The sequence below is a fragment of the Archocentrus centrarchus genome, chromosome 5 (genome assembly GCF_007364275.1).
Source record: "Archocentrus centrarchus isolate MPI-CPG fArcCen1 chromosome 5, fArcCen1, whole genome shotgun sequence".
Taxonomy (NCBI): domain Eukaryota; kingdom Metazoa; phylum Chordata; class Actinopteri; order Cichliformes; family Cichlidae; genus Archocentrus; species Archocentrus centrarchus.
The window spans coordinates 30357406-30377770 of record NC_044350.1 but is presented as its reverse complement, the minus strand read 5'-3'; the positions used below and the strand labels follow the sequence as shown (position 1 = coordinate 30377770).

The window sequence follows — 20365 nt, the reverse complement described above, 5'->3', positions numbered from 1 at the left end:
CAGAGGACCATTTCACAAAAGGGTTGTATCGCCACAAACATCCTTTCAGAGTAAAACAGAGTAGCAAACCAAGGCTGACCTTGGTAAGGTGATGCTGATAAGAATGGCCTAGCCTGAGGCACTTGTCAAACTTTTGCAGATCGTGGGGTGTGTAAAATACTTGCCGTCCTCTCACTCTTGAACATGACTAACGATTTTTGGAAATGATCATAATTCCATATTTTTAGGTCTTAATCTTATTTTGAAAGCAGCTGGTGCAAAACTGATCCGGCTTTATGACATGAGTTCTGCAAAAGTCTCACTGTTATATTTAACAACATACCAAAGCATTCAATTTCAATGTAAGTGCTTTTTGATGTAGGTGATGTCAGTGTATGAAAAAATAGTACTGGAGCTAGTTGTGACACAGGTGCAGACTGTAAGAAGGAATGAACTCATCTCAAGTGAAATCCTTGAACTGTTCGCATGATAGATGCTCTTTAATGATATAAATGATTGCAGCCAATTTGAGAGAAAAGAGAAACCTTTACCAGCCAGATTAGCTCAATAAAACAACTACTCAAATACATCTTTATGGATTTGTTCCAGCAAAATGCACCTAATATGGGCACTTAATATCTTCTCCAGTAATCGGGATATTGAGGTGTAAGAGTGTGTAACAATAACAACTCAAGATTTAATGGTTATACAAAAGTAAAGTCAGTTTAAGCATCTTTTCACTTGCACGATAGTTTACTTTTTGATGCATAAAATTGGGTAGAAAAGAAACATGTTTTTTCTGATAATTAAAAAACTCATCAACTTGATGACTAGGAATTGCTTTATTTAAATGTAGCCTATGCATAATCTTATAGGCTATATAGTATACGGAGCATAAGGATGTTTAGAAATCGTTTTTTTTTTTTTTTTTTTTTACAAGGAGAAAAATCCAGCGGAAATAAATCGGCTTAATGGGCAGAATTAGAGGGGTCTGAATCCAGGGTAGGATTAAGGAAAATTGTGTGAAATAAAAGAGCGAGTGATCAGGAATGACTGTGCGTCTGTCTGGAGGGGGAGGGCGGGAGAAGAGAGAGAGAGAGAGGGAGGGAGAGGGAGAGAGAGAGAGAGAGAGAGAGAGGGAGAGGGAGAGAGAGAGAGAGAGGGAGAGGGAGAGAGAGGGAGAGAGAGAGATTTTCATCCAAACCGCTTCGTTTTTTCCACAGCCTATCTCTGCTGCGCGGCTAAGCGCAGCTCCCTATTGTTTAAACTGTGAGAGGGGGGAAAAACATTCCGCTTGTTCTATAAGCGCACCCAGTGAGTCATTTTTTTTTTTTTTTTGATGTGATGCTCGTTTTCACTGCTCTGAATGCTGCATTCATTTTCAACTTCTCCGATTTCTCCACTTAGACTTGAGCTGCATCATGAATAGTTTGGGGGCACCTTTGAATCGCATACCTCTGGAATGGTGGGGATTACACAGCCGAAACCTGGAGAGCATGTAAACGCAGATGGAGTTTGGGATTTATTGCAAAATAAGGGAAAGATGACCGTCTTCTCATTGTGCTTGCTCTTGTGCGCAGATCTACTGGATTTAGCCGTCGGTAAGTCTCACCCTTTCATGTCATTTTCACGCAGTGGGAACCTCTCACAGCTATCCGAGCCATGCGTGGGGTCTAACAATATCCGAACTGTCAGTGAGTTGAGGCATTCGTTATGTGACAGTGAATCAGGACTACTAACTGGCCATTAACAGGACAGCCGGGTGGAGGCGATCGGTACCGTGCTTGCCTCATGCCAACTTTCACCCTACTCACTAACCAAGTCGTGGAAGAGTGAAACCAACGGATAATGGTCGGATTCAGTTCGGTCTGCAAGATACGTGGTGTGCGTATCTGTGCACTCAAAGGAAACGCAAGAAGAAGGGTAGCAGTAGGCCTAGTTATGTAGTTAGTCTTAATTCATCTGCATCGACTATCACGACCAGCTTGCATGACAGCACCTACTTCTGAGTACCGCACAAGTATAGCTACAATGCTGAAGCGCACTCCAAGGCGTTTTGTTGATCGTGGGTTTTGCGCCCCAGATAGCGCCTGAGCTCAACAGATATTAAAGTTGGTGCGCTGCAAAACATTAAAGTGCGTCTTTTAATGCAGATTTCAGCCTTCGTCGCGGTCTGCACGGCACAGCGGTGGCATCGGTGTCGCGTGTGTTTATCCTCCGTTGATGTGTTTGGATGTTGGAGGATGAGAAAACAGCACTGATCATATTTTACGCGACTCCTGGATGTCAACCAATATATGCAACCTATTTTTTACAGAATGCTCATGCTGGACTAGGACTAGGATGTTGCACTGCAATTTAGGGAAAACCACATTCATATATTTGCAGCAGATAAGAGTCTGGCATGACATTTAAACATGTCCCTTTATTGTTTTGATATTGCTTGTCACACCTATGGTTCCGGTGGCATTTGTCAAAGGCTTTTTTTTTTCTGCATAGATATTTGTCAGCAAGCGCTTGCACTAAAAACCAGAATTATAAGCACTCTTTTCCCTTACTGTGGGAGCAAAAGTATAATGCTGCTCATTCTGCTGGGGTTATAGGCTCAGAGTCAGTGAACTGTCTGCTAGCACTGTGGTGTTTGAAGGGCTTCAGAGGAGAGTTCACCCCTGGCTACAACATCACAGCAGCAGCATGCTGTACAAACCAAGATGTTAACCTTTCTTGCATAGCGGAGGATTTTGTTATTTTAAAGTGTTTTGACCTTTGCTGACACGTATAGGAAATCATTATGAGTCATTTGGGCTTAACATAATGTTAGATGTTAAAAGCTTCAGGTTTTTGCTCAGATTAGGGTGAACTGCGCACAGGTCCTGCACTGCAAGTAGACTACTTCAATAATGGGATCGTAGTTATTTGAAATTGTTTATTCTTTTTCTGGTTTTATTATAATGCTTAGCTGAGACTTTCCATGCAGGTGTTAACCCTGTTAGCCATGTCAGGAGTGAAAAGTAGAATTAATTATAGTATTATAGTCATGCTGGTTGTTGGCTTTTATTTGTATTGTTAAAACCAAATTGATTTATCCTTTGATCTGACCTAATGATTTTTTCTTTTTTAAATAACACGCTATAAACAGTATAGTCTTCTGGATACACATGGACACAATTTTCTTCTTTCCTTCCTTCCTAGATTTCAAGTGAATATATTCAAACCTCTAATGAAATGTACTTTTTTTTGTTTTCATAAGTGACATATGCAGAATATATATGCAGTATCTCACTCAGCTTACTTTTTCCTCTCAGGTGAAGTCTGTAAGTAAAGTTTATTTATAAAACACTTTTCCCAGTCACAAGGTGCTGCACAGCAAAATAAATAAAAGCTAAGAATAATCGCAATAAAAATCAAATTGAAAATTAAAATACAGTTAATAGTAATACAAAACCAAGTTCAAACATGGAACAAAACAGAATAAAAGAAAACAGATAATAAAAAAAAAGTTAATATTAATAAGAATGTCAGCAGGAAGCCTGGTTAAGCAAAAACAAGGCTTTAAGTGCTTTTTAAAGGCATCCACAGAGACAGCTAAATGAACCTGGAGTGCAAGGCTATTCCAAAGTCTTGTTGTCACAGACTAAAAGGCTCTGACCGCCCTAATATTCAGTCTCACAGAAAGAACTAAAAAGACAACTCTGATGATGTTTTAGTTCATTCCTGTCTGTCACACTTGTTTTCTTAGAGTCTTTGGCACAGCTCCATTCTTAATGCAGGTGTACCTACTCTAACTAACTTGTACTTACAAGCTAGGCTTAGTGAAATGCAACAGCTCAAGCTTGTTGTTTGGCTGGTAACCATGTTGCAGATTCACTGTAAAAAGAGCAGGCCACACGTTCTGTGTGTGTATTCTTGTCTCTGAAGGAGTTACTTTGTAATGCTTATTTTATGCAATCATGGAGTTACAGAATAGAGTACATTGTGCAAGCATGATATCCCAGCATACACTGTTTTATCACATATGCTGCTGTACTGCATACCATATTTTCCTTGTGTTATGCACTACGCCATGGCCTTAAAGCAAGGCTATCTTGGATCTGTCAAGGCTAACAAAGCTCACAGTGAGGCGAAGACATTAAGAAGTTAAATTATTGTCACTAGCCAATAATAGTTTACTGCTGCCATCCCAAGGATCACATTCTTTCAAGTCAGTTTTCAAACAGCTAAGACAACCAATCACTTCATATGAAAAAAGTGAGTACACATTTCCAACCTCAGAACTTTATAAGATGTTACCTGCCTTGACCTGATCCCCTCTCCAGTGTGAAAGGATTTTCAACAACATCTCAGACCCCTGTCCAGAAAATTATTAACATATCCCTTGAAATTGGAGTTTGCCCTGAGGCGTTCAAAACCGCTGTTGTGAAACCTCTATTGAGGGAACCAAATCTAGACGGTGGAATCCTAAGTCATTACAGGCTGATGCCAAACCTTCCATTACCGGGGAAGATATTAGATAAAATTATTTCTTGCAGATTTCTACATTAGAAAGAAAAAAAAAATTCAATCAAGTTTCAGAGCTAATTGTAGCACAGTGACTGCACTCATACAGACTGCCAGTAACCCGAGGCATAGTACTGTTACTGGGGAAGTCTTTGGTCAGGTTCTCTTAGATTTAAGAGCAGCATCTGACACAGGGGGAGCTTGTGCATATGTCTGTGTACCCTCAAATTTGTTCTGACTGCACAAACTTGTCTGCTCAGCCACTACTCTACAAGGTTACTAACTGTGCATGTGTCCTTCAAGTGGGCTAGAAAACTGTGTAATAAGATAACCTACGCCTCTGTGGTGTTCACAGCTGTCCATGTGTGTGTCTGCAAGAGAGTATAATCCTGGCCTTAAGCGCCCTCATTGCTTGCCTGTCGGCAATAAATAAATGGATGAGTAATAACTTTCTAAATCTAAATGAGGACAGGAGAGAAATTCTATTAGTTGGTGCAAAAGCCAAAAGGGAGCAATAGCTCAACAAACTATTTTATCATTCCTTTTGGATCAAACCAGAAGTAACAAATCTTTGGGGTACTTTAGACTCTGACCTGTGTTTTTATGCCCTGTATAAGCAAAGTAGGGAGTATTTGTACAGCTAGGAAACAGTGCCAAAGTGTGTCCATTCCTGACTAAGCAAGATATTAAAATTCTAAATCATGCTTTCATTACAAAAAAGACTATGTTAATGAAATCGGCTTTTGGCTAGTCCTTTTTAAAAGTCCATTGAAAGAATGCAGCCCGTTTAGAATTCCATGGTTAGACTTTAAATGATAAAAAAAATAGAAGAGGGAACATTTCATTCAGTCTTTGCAACATTGCACTGGCATCCTCTGTCTTTTAGATATTATTACAAAATCCTTCTACTTGTATACAAAGTGATCAATGGCACAAGACCAGCCTACATCGCAGATGCATTGTGTCTCTTCACAAGCTCTTAGATCCTCTGCTTCTGGCTTTCAGAATCCCACCAAATAAGAATTGGAAACACAACTTTTTTTCATTTCTATTTGCAAATTGTGGAATTGCCTCTCCAAAGATATAAGACAGCTGGGCTCTGCTGAAATTGTTAAATGGCGCTTAAACGACCCTACTCTTACCCACAAACACCAATTAAAATACAAGAGGGTGTTTTTTTTTAATGCTATGCATTTTTTCTTTACCTTTTTCTTCCTTAATGCAATTTACTGTTTCTATTGTTTATTTTATTATTCGTTCTTTTAAATTATTTAGATATTGCACTTTTGATTGGGGAAGTTTTGGATTTGTTGATTATGCTGAACGAATGAATGCAATCTGCTGTACTGCACCATAAGCTGATATCACCAGCAGCGAGCTCGTTTCCTTTCCTCAGAGTAAAAGTTTTAGCAGAACTAAAAGCAGTTTCAGAGCTATAGCAACAAAATAATTCTCCTCGCCTGTTGTGGGGCTGCTGTGCCAAGTGTGCAGGTATCCTCGATCAAATTTGAAATGAAACTGTTGTCGTTCTTGCCTGTTTCATCCAGGAAAGCCTTCAAAATATCGAAAATACCGAAATACGGAAACCTCAATACAAATGTTTGCAATATTGTACTACAGTTCTGTCTTCTATGACAGTCAGAACCAACTGACTGAGATGAATGTTGGTCAGGGTTTCTTTTTAGGGAACAGCTGATATCTGCAGCGCTCTGGAATCTAATTGGGCACACGGTCAGATTACTCCGTTAGCAAGGACGGTTTTTCACTGCGGTGCCATTTTGGATTTTAGTGGTTTTAAGGGGGGGCACGTTTTTATGGCAACATGCTTTGTAGGGTAGCCGTGTGTATTTTGTTCATTTATTTTGCCCTCAGGGCATTTCCCTCACCCACACCACCCTCCAGAAATGAAAGAACTTTCTAATAGGTTGGTACAATGTGGTATTAGTGTCTGTATTACAGTGCCATTTAGGAAAGAACAAAAATGATTCACAGACCCTCAGAAATTTCATTCAGAGATTAAGAACTACAGATAACGGTGTTCAGAAAATGAATTGAAATTATATCAAATTGTACCCTTTTGAAGTTTTTTCTCTGGCAAAAAGAGTTGGCTTAGTATTTCCACTGATTCATTTCTGACCTAGACCATTTCCTAATAGAAATTAGATTATCTATAATGCTATAACACATTCCTATTTAAACTTTTTAGATCAAACTAAGGATGAAGTTTCTTACTGAATAAAATCATAAATATCCTTTTAATCCATACTGATGATAGTGCTTTTCTTGATACTACATAAATAGCCTTTCGTCTTGTGTACTGTCACAGTGTGTGACCATTTTCTGTCTGGTGAATTATACAGCTTCCTTCTGAGCTTTATACATGCTATTAGGAGTGTATAAAAGAAACTTTTGATATGTGAATTACTTGTGTGCCCTTGGCGAAATATAAATGCGGTGTAAAATGTTTTAGGCTGATGTCTGAGCAGCTGCTTTTAGGTTCATAGGGTTTCCTGTAAAGTACTAGATGTTCGGATTTTATGTCGATCCGGATATTGGGCAGGCAGGTGATTTGCTACCAGAAGTCTCAGTGAGGAAAATTACAGGGATAAAGAGTAAAATAATTGATGTTCATGTTACAGGTCAAAGGTACTCTGTGCAGTCTCAAAAATAAGCTGAAACAGCACCATTAAACAGACACCGGTTTGGCTGCTAGAGTCACTGTCAATAAAAATAAAGGAACTCAGTTAATATAAAAACATATCGGTGCTCCAGGCTGGCTGTGAGGTGGCATTTAACTGCATATGATGACCTGTGGGCTATGTTATGGAATCTGAAGGAAGTTAATCAGTTTTTCATGTAACGTATTCTTTAAGCATAGGACCATTTTTAAAGCCTTCTCTTAAAGCATCAAAGAAAATGTTTTGTCTTAGGCCACAACGCTGAAGGTTGCCTTGCAGATTGCGTATCACAGCAGCGTTGACAGATTTAACAAGCGCTGGATCTCAGATAGGTTTCCGGTGCACTGTGACTGTCTGCTATTGATGGCTGGTCTCGACTCACAGGAAGTGAAAAGAGATTTGGCCTGGAAAATGGGTTGTTGTCATGCAACTATCTAACAATCACCAAGCTCTCCATCACACTGCAGCTTTCAGCAGTTATATAAAATGATTATGCCCAGATTAGAAGCCATTTTCATTGTTTCATTTCACTTGCTATTGTTTGCTTGGCTAGTCATTGTGACTGCATAAATCATTATATATACATTATATACAGCTAATAGGACCAGCGTATGGTCTTTTGGCAGAGGCACACTTATAATAAAGCAGATTGTTGTGCAAATCTAAAATAGCTGCTGTGATTTTATTTATTGATTGCTTCACACAGACCAACCTGGGTTTTATATTCAGTATGTTTAGATAGACGACAATTTATCCTCTATGTCAACATACTTTACAGCTGCATCTTATTTGTCTTTTATGTATTCAGCTGATATCTCAATGCATTTGTGAATCCACTCTTCTGAACAAAATGAAGTTGCTGCACTTTGTAGAAAAATGTGACATGCATTGCTGTAAAGTAGCAGCTTGATAATAAAAATATATATAGAAGTACAGGCTGCTTTGACCAATGGCATGTGGCACAAATTGGTTTGATTCTTTTGGTGAGCTCATGCTGAAAGTACTTACTGAAGTACTTAGATGAGTAATCTAATCAAAAGGTGGCAGATCCCATCTAGCAGCTATGCTTAAGGGAAAAAAGAAAATCTCAACTGCAGGACCTGTGAACACAGATATCACGTGTAAAACTACTTTCAATTAAACTGTAAGTTTTGGTATGCTCACCTTTTAGTCCAGATCTTTTCTAACTTGAAATCCCATTTATTGTAATGAAAAAGTTGTATTTAAAACTTTAAACAGGTTGGTGACCCGGAAGTGAAAGCTTTTGTTAAAAGGCTTTCAGCGTTGTTCGTGTAGACTCAAGCGCTCAGAATGAAATTCCTTTTAGTGGAAAAAATCCAAATGACCTAAAATCGGAATGCCAGATAAGGACAGAAATAAAAATGCTTTAACTTAAAACAATATTTTGCTCTCATACTGTGACATATTTAAGAATATATATTAAAAGAGAGTTATACTTAACTAAGTATTAGGGTTTTTTTCTATATTTGATGGCGCACCGTTTGATTTAAATCAGAGAAAACTGTTGGGACTTGAGTGAGCACTTGATAAACAAGCAGTGTTTTGGAAATTACAGGATTATTTTTCCAAACTGAAAATCCAGCAAGAACAACAACGTGTATTTTATAGGAAACAAAGAGTGATAGAAAGATTTGACAAAGCAACAGAATTAAGTTGGCGAACACAGTTTTTAGTTCACTTTTATCTTCCGTCTTTAATTGATGCATCTGTTCAATTGCTGACATGGAAAATGCACAAAATATTTCAGTTTCTGTTTCAGTTCAGTTAAAGTCTGTTTCATTAATATAGTGCTAATTCACATCAACATTCGTTTCAGGGTAATTTACACTGTAAACACAACACCTAACAATTTTACAGAGAAAAGTCCAACAGTTCCCTTTGAGCACTTGGTAACAGTGGTTAAAAAAAAAAAAAGCTCCCTTTAACAGGAAGAAATAGAAAGAAAAACTCAGGGAGGGCGGCCATCTGCCTAAATCGGTGGGGGTGGGGGGCAAAGATAGAAAAGCAGAGCACAGATAAACAACAAACAATGTACAACAGAGTAACAAACATCCAGCAGGTTGATGGGGTCAGTAACCACAGAGAAACGCACAGCACTGGAGAAATATAAAAAAAGTAGATAGATAAGAGTACAGAGAAGAAAAAGCTAAACTGACAGCATGTAGTATAAAATAATAGTTGCATAAATGCATGTGAAAAGAAGGTGAGGTGCTGAGTGCATCATTTAAGGTTCACCTGAGCAGCCTGGGCATATAGCAGCATGACTAAGGGATGGTTCAGGTTAAACTGAGCTATGGCTAACTATAAGCTTTATCAAAAAATGTGTTTTTGAACTCATATCTTTAAAGGTAGAGACGGGGGTTTTTTTTCCCTTCCACCTCAAGTGTTATCTTTCAGCTTTCGGTATCTTTTGTCTCATGAAGTTTCAACAGCTCTCTTCTTAAAACGTATGACGAAATATCCATGCACTGGAAGAAAGAAAACCGTTCACAGCAAGGTATGATTATCTAGAGTAACTCTTGCATTGTTTTTTTTTCTTTTCTTCAGATTTTCACATATAATTTTAAAACTCTCCGAGCACACAAAATTCCCCCATTGTTGTGTTGGTAGAAGTCTGAAAACAATGAGCTGCTTCACGGACGGATTGCGCAAACTTTTGCTTTTGTCTAACAACGCTCAAACACTCCAGCAGCATGGCTGAAGAGGTTTTCCACTTTTCTGTGATGCATGCATTTGCTTTTCACATTGAGGTACAGGTGTTGTTGAAAGAAATGCTGGCCTTCAGTTTTGTCAAAGGAATCTGTCCCAATATCACAACTGCCTGAAATGACTGAAAGAGTGGTGGGAGAGTGAGAACAACATATTCTGAGAATTAGCATAAACATCAGCTCTCTGCTTTTGGGGTGAAACCAAATCATCTGTCTGACATTTTGGACAAGCTAAAGTGTGGTTTTTGCAGTAGACCAGTCACTGGAAAGCCATTACCATATTTTATTTACAGCTAGCATCTCAGCTATGGGGTTTGTATCCAAGATGACTTGTTGCCTGGTAGCCTCAGGCCCTATGGGTGGACCACAGTTTTAATGCATGTCTACCACAATTCAAGTAATGCAACAGAATCTGTAACCATCATGACAAATTTGTCCTCCCCTACTGCCACCACAACAGCCTCTGGCACAGAAAGTGGTAAGAAGCAGAACTGAGGAAAAATGAACCTTCCTTTGCCCGTATAGCTGAAATGCATTTGTGTTTTCAAGCAGTGATGTTAAAATGATCAAATGAAAATGGCTGTGATTAGTAGAGACAAGTAAAGGCTTGGGGGCAAGAAGTTCAAAGAGCACAGTAACTTTCTTTACTACCCTTGTGGACCTTCATACACAGATGTGGGCTGGCGTGCCGATGTCTTTGGCTTGTGTGGGAGTTTGAAGTAAGTCGGATTCCCTCAGCAGCTGGTGGTTTGCAGAGATAGAGAAAATACAGAGGCTTTGCTCCCAGTGTTCTCCCAGTGTTCTCCCAAATGGCTACATAGATAGGGTATAACATTCCTGTTTGTGATCTTTAGCGAGCAGTAAAGTTTCGTCAAATAGCGTCATACGTTCCTTTACCAGAACTTTTAAAAATCCAGTTTCATTAAAGAAACTTATATTTCTCAATTTAGCAGCCAGCATAACCAGGGATTTCTTGGCAGGCTTTATCAGCACTTTTACTATATTCTGCTCCCACTGTTTCCTACATGCTAATGTGGATTATGCGATTTTGCTTATCGTGTTCAAACATAGGTGCTGAGTAATAACAATTGCTCTGTCACTGTGTCCCAACATCAGTCTACTTATTAAGGACTCTGAAACTGCCTCGTATATGATACATGAAACGTGTCAGCATCCAAGGTTTATTACAAGAGAGCTTAAGCTTCCTTCAGTAACACTGCTGTGCATGCTTTTTTTTTTTTTTTTTTTTTTTTTTTTTAATGTACACCCATCCTGTTTTCTTGCAGGATGTTTTTGTTTTGCCAGTGATGTGCATTTCTGGAGGATCTGACACAAAAGAAATTATTCAAAGTCACGGTGACCTCAAGAAACCATGCTTGTGTTTTTGTTACAGTATTTTACAGTATATCAAGGTTATCTTAGGAAGAAACACTGGTGGCTGTATTGCATTAGCAATAAATTATATTGACTCTAAGATAAAATGGGATAGAGGGGAAATAGTTTCAGTAAAAGGAATTGGTGAAATTATGTATATTATTATCAGAAAAGGTATGTTTAAGAAGTAACCTACAGTAATGTAAATTTGAATTGAATCATATTGTGAGAGATATTTTATTTTCAAATCAGCTGACAGTCTTTGTATTTTCTATATTCGATCTTGAGGCTTAGTTTATTCTCAAATATACATAACACTGCTTTAACCTAAAGGGGGAATCATCTTCCTTCACACTCAATTTTAAGTTCTTTTTCATGCTTCCATATACTCGCATTGTGTAGTAACTGTAAATATTCTAAATCACTTGATTGCTTTCTCAGTCTCATTCTTCTGGGTTTTTTTCTTTAATGTCTGCAGCTATTCAAAGCCATCTTCAAGGCAGTGAATGCAGCATTGCAGAGGTTTCATGAAAAGTTCAGATTAGGCATGGAAAAAGGAAGAGATGGCAGAGGAGGGGGGAAAAAAACAGCACTGACGTCACTCTGGAGCTGTGTAGATGGGAGTAAAGAAGGATTGTGTGGGCTATGTGTCTTATGCATAATGACTTCCTCCTTGTACGTCACCAAAATAAATAAATAAATAAATCATAAAGACATCAATCCGCAGTCACAGGAGCAGGTATTAGTGAAGTTTCACAGTCAGTCAGTCTAAGATAGGACAAGTCTCTGTGTTCATCCTATAACATCTGTCATTTATGATAACATTTATCAGTAACCCTTTGATCTGCTGTAGAACTTGTCATGCAAGTTCAGAGACTTAATCTCCTGAATATGCGACATGAATTATACAATAATAGAAACTCTGGTTGCATATGGATCATAACTTGCTTTAAATATGATTATTTTACTGTTTTTTTTTTTTGGTTGTTTTTTTTTTTTTTTAAGATTAGGCTTATAATTGCAAGGAAGCTTTATCTTTTAGGATGCTTACATTTAACATTTTGGTGCACGCGCCTTCGTTCTGAATTTTTATATAAATGATGTAATCTATTCTTTCCCAATAAAACTGTCACCATTAATTTCACTCTTGATGAATGTGGCTCATGCCTGCTATCAGGTGACTCTGCTACTATAAAAAAATCTTAGGAAAATTGAAAAAATAATATTAAGATGCTGCTCTAATGACTCATCACTGTTGGTTTCTTGTAGTGGTGTTATTCTTAGAGGAATTAACATGTAGAATAAAAGTACATGCGTGGGGTAATGTTGTGGGTCTATCCTTTTGTGATTGTGATCTCTTAAGGCATGCAAGCATGAAGCTCCAATCTGTTCACATTAAAAAACACTGGTGCTTAACCTTTACTCAGTAATCTTTGCAGAGCACAGATCTCTTCCTGCAAGGTTATCTTTTCTTTCATAATGGCCATTAGTCAGTAAGTTGTGAAACACTTAACTAAAGCTCCCACCATTATAAGATTTGTTCAACCAATACTGATACTGAAATTTAAAAAGTTGTCATATCAGCCAATATTTTTTTTCTTTCAGAGACATGAAATACAAATAGATTTATAATATGATAATATGACAATCCTGGCATGATTAATAATCTTGTTTTATTGTCACAACACAGTCGTGGATTACTTGTCTATGCTCAGCTAGCTGTCAGAGTTACAAACAGGTGTTATAAACGGGGAAGTTGCCCCCTGGTGGACAAACTGTGAAACACCAACACTTAAGACAGTTGATGGGTGTTTCTCTGGTGTCTTCTTTACATTTTTAAATTTTCATTTATCAGCAAAAAGATAATATTAGACAATATATTATGGTTATATCGGTCGGGCTCTATACCTAGCTCCCATCATTTTTTTTTTCTTAAAATGCCTTATGCAGGGGCAGCATGGTGGCATGTGGTTAACACTGTTGCCTCACAGCTAGAAGGCCTGGGTTCGAATCCATCTTGGCTCGGTGTGGAGCTCGGTGTGCGTGGGTTTTCTCCAGGTACTCTGGTTTCCTCCCACAGTCCAAAAACATGCAGTTACTGGGGTTAGGTTAATTGGTGATTCTAAATTGCCCATAGGTGTGAATGGTTGTCTGTCTCTGTGTGTTAGCAAGAGGCTGACTGCAACAGGCTGGTGACCTGCACAGGGTGTACCCTGCCTCTCGCCCCATGACAGCTGGGATAGGCTAACAGGATAAGAGTATGGATGGATGCCTTATGCTTCTGGAAATTGTGGAGCAAGTGTTTGTGACCATTTATTTTTCTGTAGTGTGGCTGCTGGTAAGGAAATAAGCTCTTGTATTATTGCCTAGTGCAAGTTTCTTTGATTGTGGTTTGCCAAAAAACAAACAGACAAACAAGCAGAGAGAGGGAGAAAAGAAAAATCAGGTCTTTCTGCACATGTACAACAGGCTGTCATATTGTACTATGGACCGAAATACCTCTGTTAAATGTCTTTGACATCGCAGAGATACACACATGGTATTCTAAAGTATCACTGCCTTGATGCACAACATTGGGCAGTATTGGATGCTACAAGATAATGGCTGCCGTTTGAAGACAAAGTAGAAAATAGGAGTGGCAGTAATGGAATAAGTTGCAGTTTTGTCAGCCAGAAGATTGTGGTTAATGTTCCATTTGGAAGCTCTGCCTTTGCACTTTGTATTCACTTAATTATTTGTTTCCTTTCCACATTTTTTTTTTTTTTTTGCAATTTACTTTGCATTTAGGCACCAGAATGTACTTTGTTAGATTTAGGAAAAGCTCGCGGCTGGCATTTGTTTCTGTAGACATGAAAAATGTCTGATTGCAGACTACCTACTGTTTTTACTGTAGCACTTTTTTGTTTTAGTTTTACCTTGTACAGACGTTTGCAGGCAGTGTCAAGGCTCATAAAATGTAATTACAATGAAAAAAGCCATCACATTTTTTTAGACCTGAAAAGACAGGCAGCATCATGTTTTGATCACCTTCTAGATAACAGCACAGAATTATATTTTCTTGAACATCTCACAAGCAAAAAAAAAAAAATGTTGAATTATTTTGGTGACTGTCAGTATCAGTTAATGTCAAGCTTGGTACAAAAATAAATTTGTTGAGGAGTTGATGCTTGAAAGGTTTGCCTTATCGTCTTCGTAGTTCTGTCTCACTTAATTTATCACATCTCACTTTTTCTTCTTCGGTTCTTTCGGGTTTCCTGAGATGTGCCATGGAGCCAGAGCAAAGATGCAAAAATACAAAGAAATGTGTTAAACGTGAATGATTTTACTCATTGTGTTACATCAACTTTATTTGTAACGTTTCAGTTACACAAGCAAGAGCACTGGCGCCTTTGTTATAATCTCTGGATCACATAATCACACGGTCAGTGCGGATTCTAGCAATTTGCCACAGATTAGATGTCAACTATGTTTGCTGAGGGGAAAAAAAAAAATCAAACGGTTCATATCGTTTATGAGCAGAGACCTCTCCCTGAGCAGTCAAAGTACTGAAATATTTTTTTCTTTTCCTAAAGAAAGCTTCAAAAAGTGACCAGCATTGCTTTTCTGTTGATGCCATTATGTTTACAGTCACAGATGATGTGTTCTTACAGTGACACTGTCATATTAGGTGGCTGTTCATAGAAATTTGATTTTTATCTATAACATTCAAGCATTATACACATTGTTAAATATCCAGGCAGTGTTATAAATTCATCTTCTCTGTGCAGCTAAAATATACATTTTTCACAAAAGGCCTGTGAATCCTGATTTTGTTTGTTTTTATCCTCTGGACTTTTTTTTTTAAAAGTAGCCAAACTGTAATGAAAGTGATGGCTATCAGGTGGGAATAGGGAAAAGGACACCTTGTGCAAAATTGTTTTGCTTTGATGCAGCAGCGTGAAGTCAGCCCTCGGCCATGGATAAAGTTTGTGCCGAAACACCCCCAATGGATTGCACTTAATCAATCTTAGAGAGCAGTATAGGGAAGTGATGGTAAGAGGGAAAAGGCGTAGGTGGAAAAGTGCCTGGGGGTTGTACACTTTTAAGTGGGAAATAAGTAGATCAGCAGACAAAAAAAAAAAAAAAACCTCTTTCTGGGCTTTCATCATGACTGAGAATTAACTGTTGAATCAAAGATGCTGATAAAAAATTGAGATGTTCCATCTGCTCTCTCAGTTGTAATGTCAAACCCACTTCTGTGTTGGATGTTGTCTTATAAAGGTGAAAAGGCCACAGAAGCCACACACTGATAAACTGTAAATATGTAAGTATCCTGTTTAAACCCTGATCAACAGTAGTTTGGACATAATAAAATCATGATTTTCTGTTAATTAAATACAAACTGTGTTAAATAAGTCAATCCGATTTTCATCTATTAATGAGACGATTAACAGGAGTATAAAACCATGATAGAGAATCCTTTTTTAATCTCAAACTTGATCAAACTTTCCTGGCTCAGATTGACGTCTGTGGTTACATGAATGGAACTAAATACATCAGAGGAAATTGTGTTGGCTTACTTTAGCTGCAGCTGTGTTAGACAGTTGACAGTTACTGATTATGGACTTGTGTGTGTTGGCAAATCATTTACTTTAAAGGATTTGAAGAAATTATTTGGAAATTAGTGAATTAATAGTGTTGGTTATGAAAAATTCTAGTAGCTCTCTTTTTGATCTCCACATTAAAAGTAATGTTACTTTCACATTCATGAAATCAAAGCATTTATTCTGTTATACATGCATGGTCTTAGTTAGGTACCTGTTTGGCAGAAACAGCAACAAAGTGGAGTTGAATTCCTTTCCTGTCATTTCAGCAGTCTAATTTTTTTTTTTTTTTTGCGCCCAGTCAGCTGCTCAGATTCCTCATGTGGCTGCCTTTTCCAAGGGGAGTTGAATGTAAGAGAAAACTCACATTAGTTCTCATCACAGCTGACTGAACATTTGGATGCATTCTGCTGGGTAGTGAGACCTCCATCACTGCAGAGTAACACACAGATAGAATATGGCAGCTTTAGGATGCATTTAGTAATAGTTTCAATAGAGTGCATTATCAGTTTTGTTTGCCAGTTTATCTGACCCGCTTTTATCGGCAAACTCAACAAATATGTATGTCTGTGCAATAGCAGCACTAAAAGTGAGAAATACTCAGTGCACTTAAACTTGATTGTAATTCAGTAAAATGTCCTTGTTATCAGACATCTGATGCTACAAAAACAAAACAGATGTCATGTAATTAAAAGTAACCTTGCGGTGCATTTTTATTCTGAGGACAGAGCTGTGTTTGACAGTTGAGCAGAAATCACTTGCAGATCAGAATTACACCCTGTCTGTCAGGCTTGTTTCATTGGTTATTTGTTTTTTTAGATCAAAACTAAGGTCATCACTTTAGATTTCTGGACTAACATCTTCATTACAGTGGAGACGAGTATAAAATAATTGCCAATAGCTGTTTTAGAACATATAAATTACTGTATTCCCTTCTGTCTTGATAGATTCTGTGAGAATGGGAGATGACTATTTATTCTTTCAAAGCATTGTGAAGTAGATACCCGTCACCCTCTTGAGAAAATCTGGTGATGCATGTTTCATCCTTTCTACTGCTCGTTTCCACTCTATTCACCCATTCTTCCTGATGGGACAAAACCTGAAGCTATCACTTTTCAGGATAATAGTCTCAGAGTAAGAGTAAGATGAATCATGTCAGTGGGATTGGACTATTCATAACTCCCACTCATTTAATCATTCCATCGGAGGCTACACAGCATTTAATATTAATCCCATCATTTAAGCTCCACCCACGAGGAAAGGCATCAGCTGATGAATAGATTAAACTGTACTGAATCAGGATCTGTCTGAAACCACAAATTTATTCTTTAGTTTATGATCAGGGACTCATGGAATGTAACCCATACTTGATAATGATACACCCACTTGTGATTTAAACAACACCTGTTCAGCCTGTTGTATTTCTATTGTAATCCTCAATTTAAAAGACAAACCATAGCTTTATATGAAAGCTGGTGTAAACATGGCCTTGGCAAATCACTTTCTGCAGTGCTATGAACAGCTTATGGGCAAATTACATTCAGTCGTGAAGAGTTAAAGGAAGCAACCTGCTACTATACTGGGTATTAGGCATCACATACAGGCTGACAAAACAAAGAAATAATGATGAAAAACATAAATTAACAAATTTAATTTGAAGACAAATTGTCTCTCTTTTTAAAGTTGTCGTGCTGCAGGGGGATTTTGCTAGAACAGTTTATGTCCACTTTTCTCCTTGAAATGAAGGGTATTTTCAAATCGATACAAAGTTGTTCTGAGGGTTCACCTTTATCCCATGGAGAACTTTTTATTTGCTCCAGTGGCCATTCTGCATTATCATTTATACAATGAAAAAATATAATTTTTTTTATGTTGTCATAGTTTCTAGACTTCTAGAAAACTGTTTTAGATATTCTATATATTTTGCATTCAGAGGTATCAAGCGGGTTTCTACGAAGCACCCAATATATTAATACTTGGTGCTTGTAAATAATTACATAATATTGATTATTGTTGACACGTTTACTATGCTTAATATAATGCGTTAAAAATTACATCCCAAACAAAGTATTGTAGCAAAGTATTATGTTACAGCAGAAACGTAGAGTCGAAAATGATTGAAAATGATAAGTGAACAGGAAAGTGACCAAAGTGCAAATTCAAAGCTCAATAAAGAAAGTTACCGTAGATTAAAATGAGGTTGTCAGGGACATAAGCGATGACATGAAAAAATAAGTGGGTTTAATTATTATTATTATGTTTTTTAAGCCTGTCTTGTCTGGCAGATTTTGCAATCAGAATTATGATCTGAATGCACTGCTGTGACAAACATATTTGCTCTTCCAAGATGAGCTCTATAGATTCTCTATAGGCTCCTATTGTGAGTGTTTTTCCTTTTATTTCATTTATTATGGTTTTTTTCACATGAATGTATATGTATTGTACCAATGCCAGACTTGACAGGCGGAGAAAATAAGAAGAAAGAAAAAAGAAGGGGGGTAGGAAGGAAAAGATAAGAGGACAGAGAGGACAGAGCACAAGCAGAAAACCACAATGGTTCCCCAACTGCTACACCTGTAAAAAAAAAAGAAGAAAAAATATACAAAAAACAAACGGTACCTGGAAACAAAATATACATGTGGAGAAAAAATAGCCATGGCTACACAAACCAACAATCTTGTTGTGTTGTGGTGTGTGTTTGTGTCTCTGTCCTGAAATGTACTTAATAATGAGGGTGGAAACCTGCAGCAATGCCCCCTATAAGCCAGAGGCAGATAGAGAAAGACCCAGGAGACCCCCAAGAGCAATGAAGACCCATGGCCACACATTTCAATGACAACTGCATGCCCACCCCAGCAGATGGGAGAAGGATGACCCAGATGGAGCCCCAGAGAACCAGAGGCACTGGGAAGCCAGCCACACCCCAAGACTGCAAGGCAGCACCCACCCAAGCCCCCCACCACCAACAACCCGGGCAAGCACACAGACACCACATGAAGGCAGCCGCAGGTTTCCAGTCCCAGGAAGCCAACAGACACACGCAGTTCCCAGAGTCCACCCCCAGCCACCTGCAAGGCATACCGGGAGATGAAATCACAGTCAACCACCCCCACTAAGTAATGGAGCTGATCAGTGGGAACCAGAGAGAATCAAATTCATCCAATTGTTTTTTTTTTAGAAGAAGTAGACATTCTCTCCACACTGTAATCTACTAGTACATTTCTATATTGAGTAATGCACAGTTTATTTTTTGATTTCCAATTAATAAGGATAATTTTCTTGGCGATTCATAAGGCGGGAAGAACTATGTGGCATATATTTGCCTCCATAACTAATTCACTGACATCACCTAAAATGCACAGTCTGGAGGAAGTTGAGGCATGACAACTAAACCATGTGGATAGATCTTCACATCTTCACATGCCAGAACTTCTGAACAGGCATACAGGACCATATAGCGTTGGTCTTATTCAGCAACAGTGGGTGCATATGTATTAATGTGTAATGCCCATTTGGAACACCCTTTGTCCAATATAGTGAGTTCTATGGAGTATTTTGTATTGTATAAGTTGAAAGTTGGGACTTTTAGTCATTTTGAAGATATTTAAACATATTTCCGTTCATAAGTATTAATCTGGGTTGATGGAGAGATCATGCTCCCCTTTTGCAATTGGGAGGGAAATTGAATAATCAGTTTTTAATAATAATTTATACAATTTTGATAACAATTGAGAGGTAAAGAGATTTATAAATTCTGTTACCCATGTAGGTATTTCTAAATTCAGATTAAAATTTTCCTGCAGGATGCACTTTAGTTGCTGATATTCAAGAAATTTACTGTTGCAGATTCCATATTTTTATAGAAGTTCTTGAAATGTAAAAAATTTCTACCTTGAATAACATGTTCTAGATGTTTTTTATACCCTTATCATGCCATCATGGAAAATGTAGTATTTTCTTTTTATGACAAATATCTGGATTGTTCCAAATGGGTGTTTAGTTTACAGGGGATAAGTGAAGATTTGGTTATTTTAAAAACAAAAACTCCCACCAGGCTGTCAGACAGGTGTTTATAGTAAGGCTTTTAAAGAAGTAAAGATGCTTAATATTAGTGCTAGTGAAAGGCAGATCCAAGATCTTTACTTTTCCACAGAGTGCTTGTTCTAGGTCTAACCATGGGCTGTCTAACGACTTTGATTTGATCCATTTTGAGATGTACTGCAATCTATTGGCTAAGAAATAGTAATAAATATTTGGTAGAACAATTGTTGAGTACTACCTCCTCAGCGCGACTCGACTTGACTCAGCACGGTTTGTAGGCTTTTCCATTAGGTCCTGGTACCAGGTACCAAGTATTTTTTTTGGTACCCACTCAGCCGGGGTTCCAAGCGATCTGAAAATCTGATGTTGAAGAACAGCATGCCACTGACTGGCCAGGGAGTGTCATCACTAGCGCAGTCACGAGAGTGACTCCTTCACCAGAATCAACCGCGCCAATTTTAAAACTCAACAGCAAGAAACTGGA

General features: G+C 38.0%; 1 protein-coding gene across 4 annotated transcripts in view; it reads left to right on the top strand.

Moving 5' to 3' along the window:
* The first annotated feature begins 1170 nt into the window (after positions 1-1170).
* igsf21a (immunoglobin superfamily, member 21a) overlaps positions 1171-20365 on the top strand; it is a 191724-nt gene continuing 172529 nt past the window's right edge. For 3 of the 4 annotated variants that reach the window (XM_030730367.1, XM_030730366.1, XM_030730364.1), the window contains exons 1-2: positions 1171-1293; positions 1387-1580. In XM_030730367.1, the coding sequence (XP_030586227.1) occupies positions 1442-1580 (139 nt within the window). In that variant the 5' untranslated portion in view covers positions 1171-1293; positions 1387-1441. Of the gene's footprint in view, positions 1294-1313; positions 1581-20365 lie in introns of those variants that run through there. The other variant, XM_030730365.1, reaches the window with a different exon arrangement.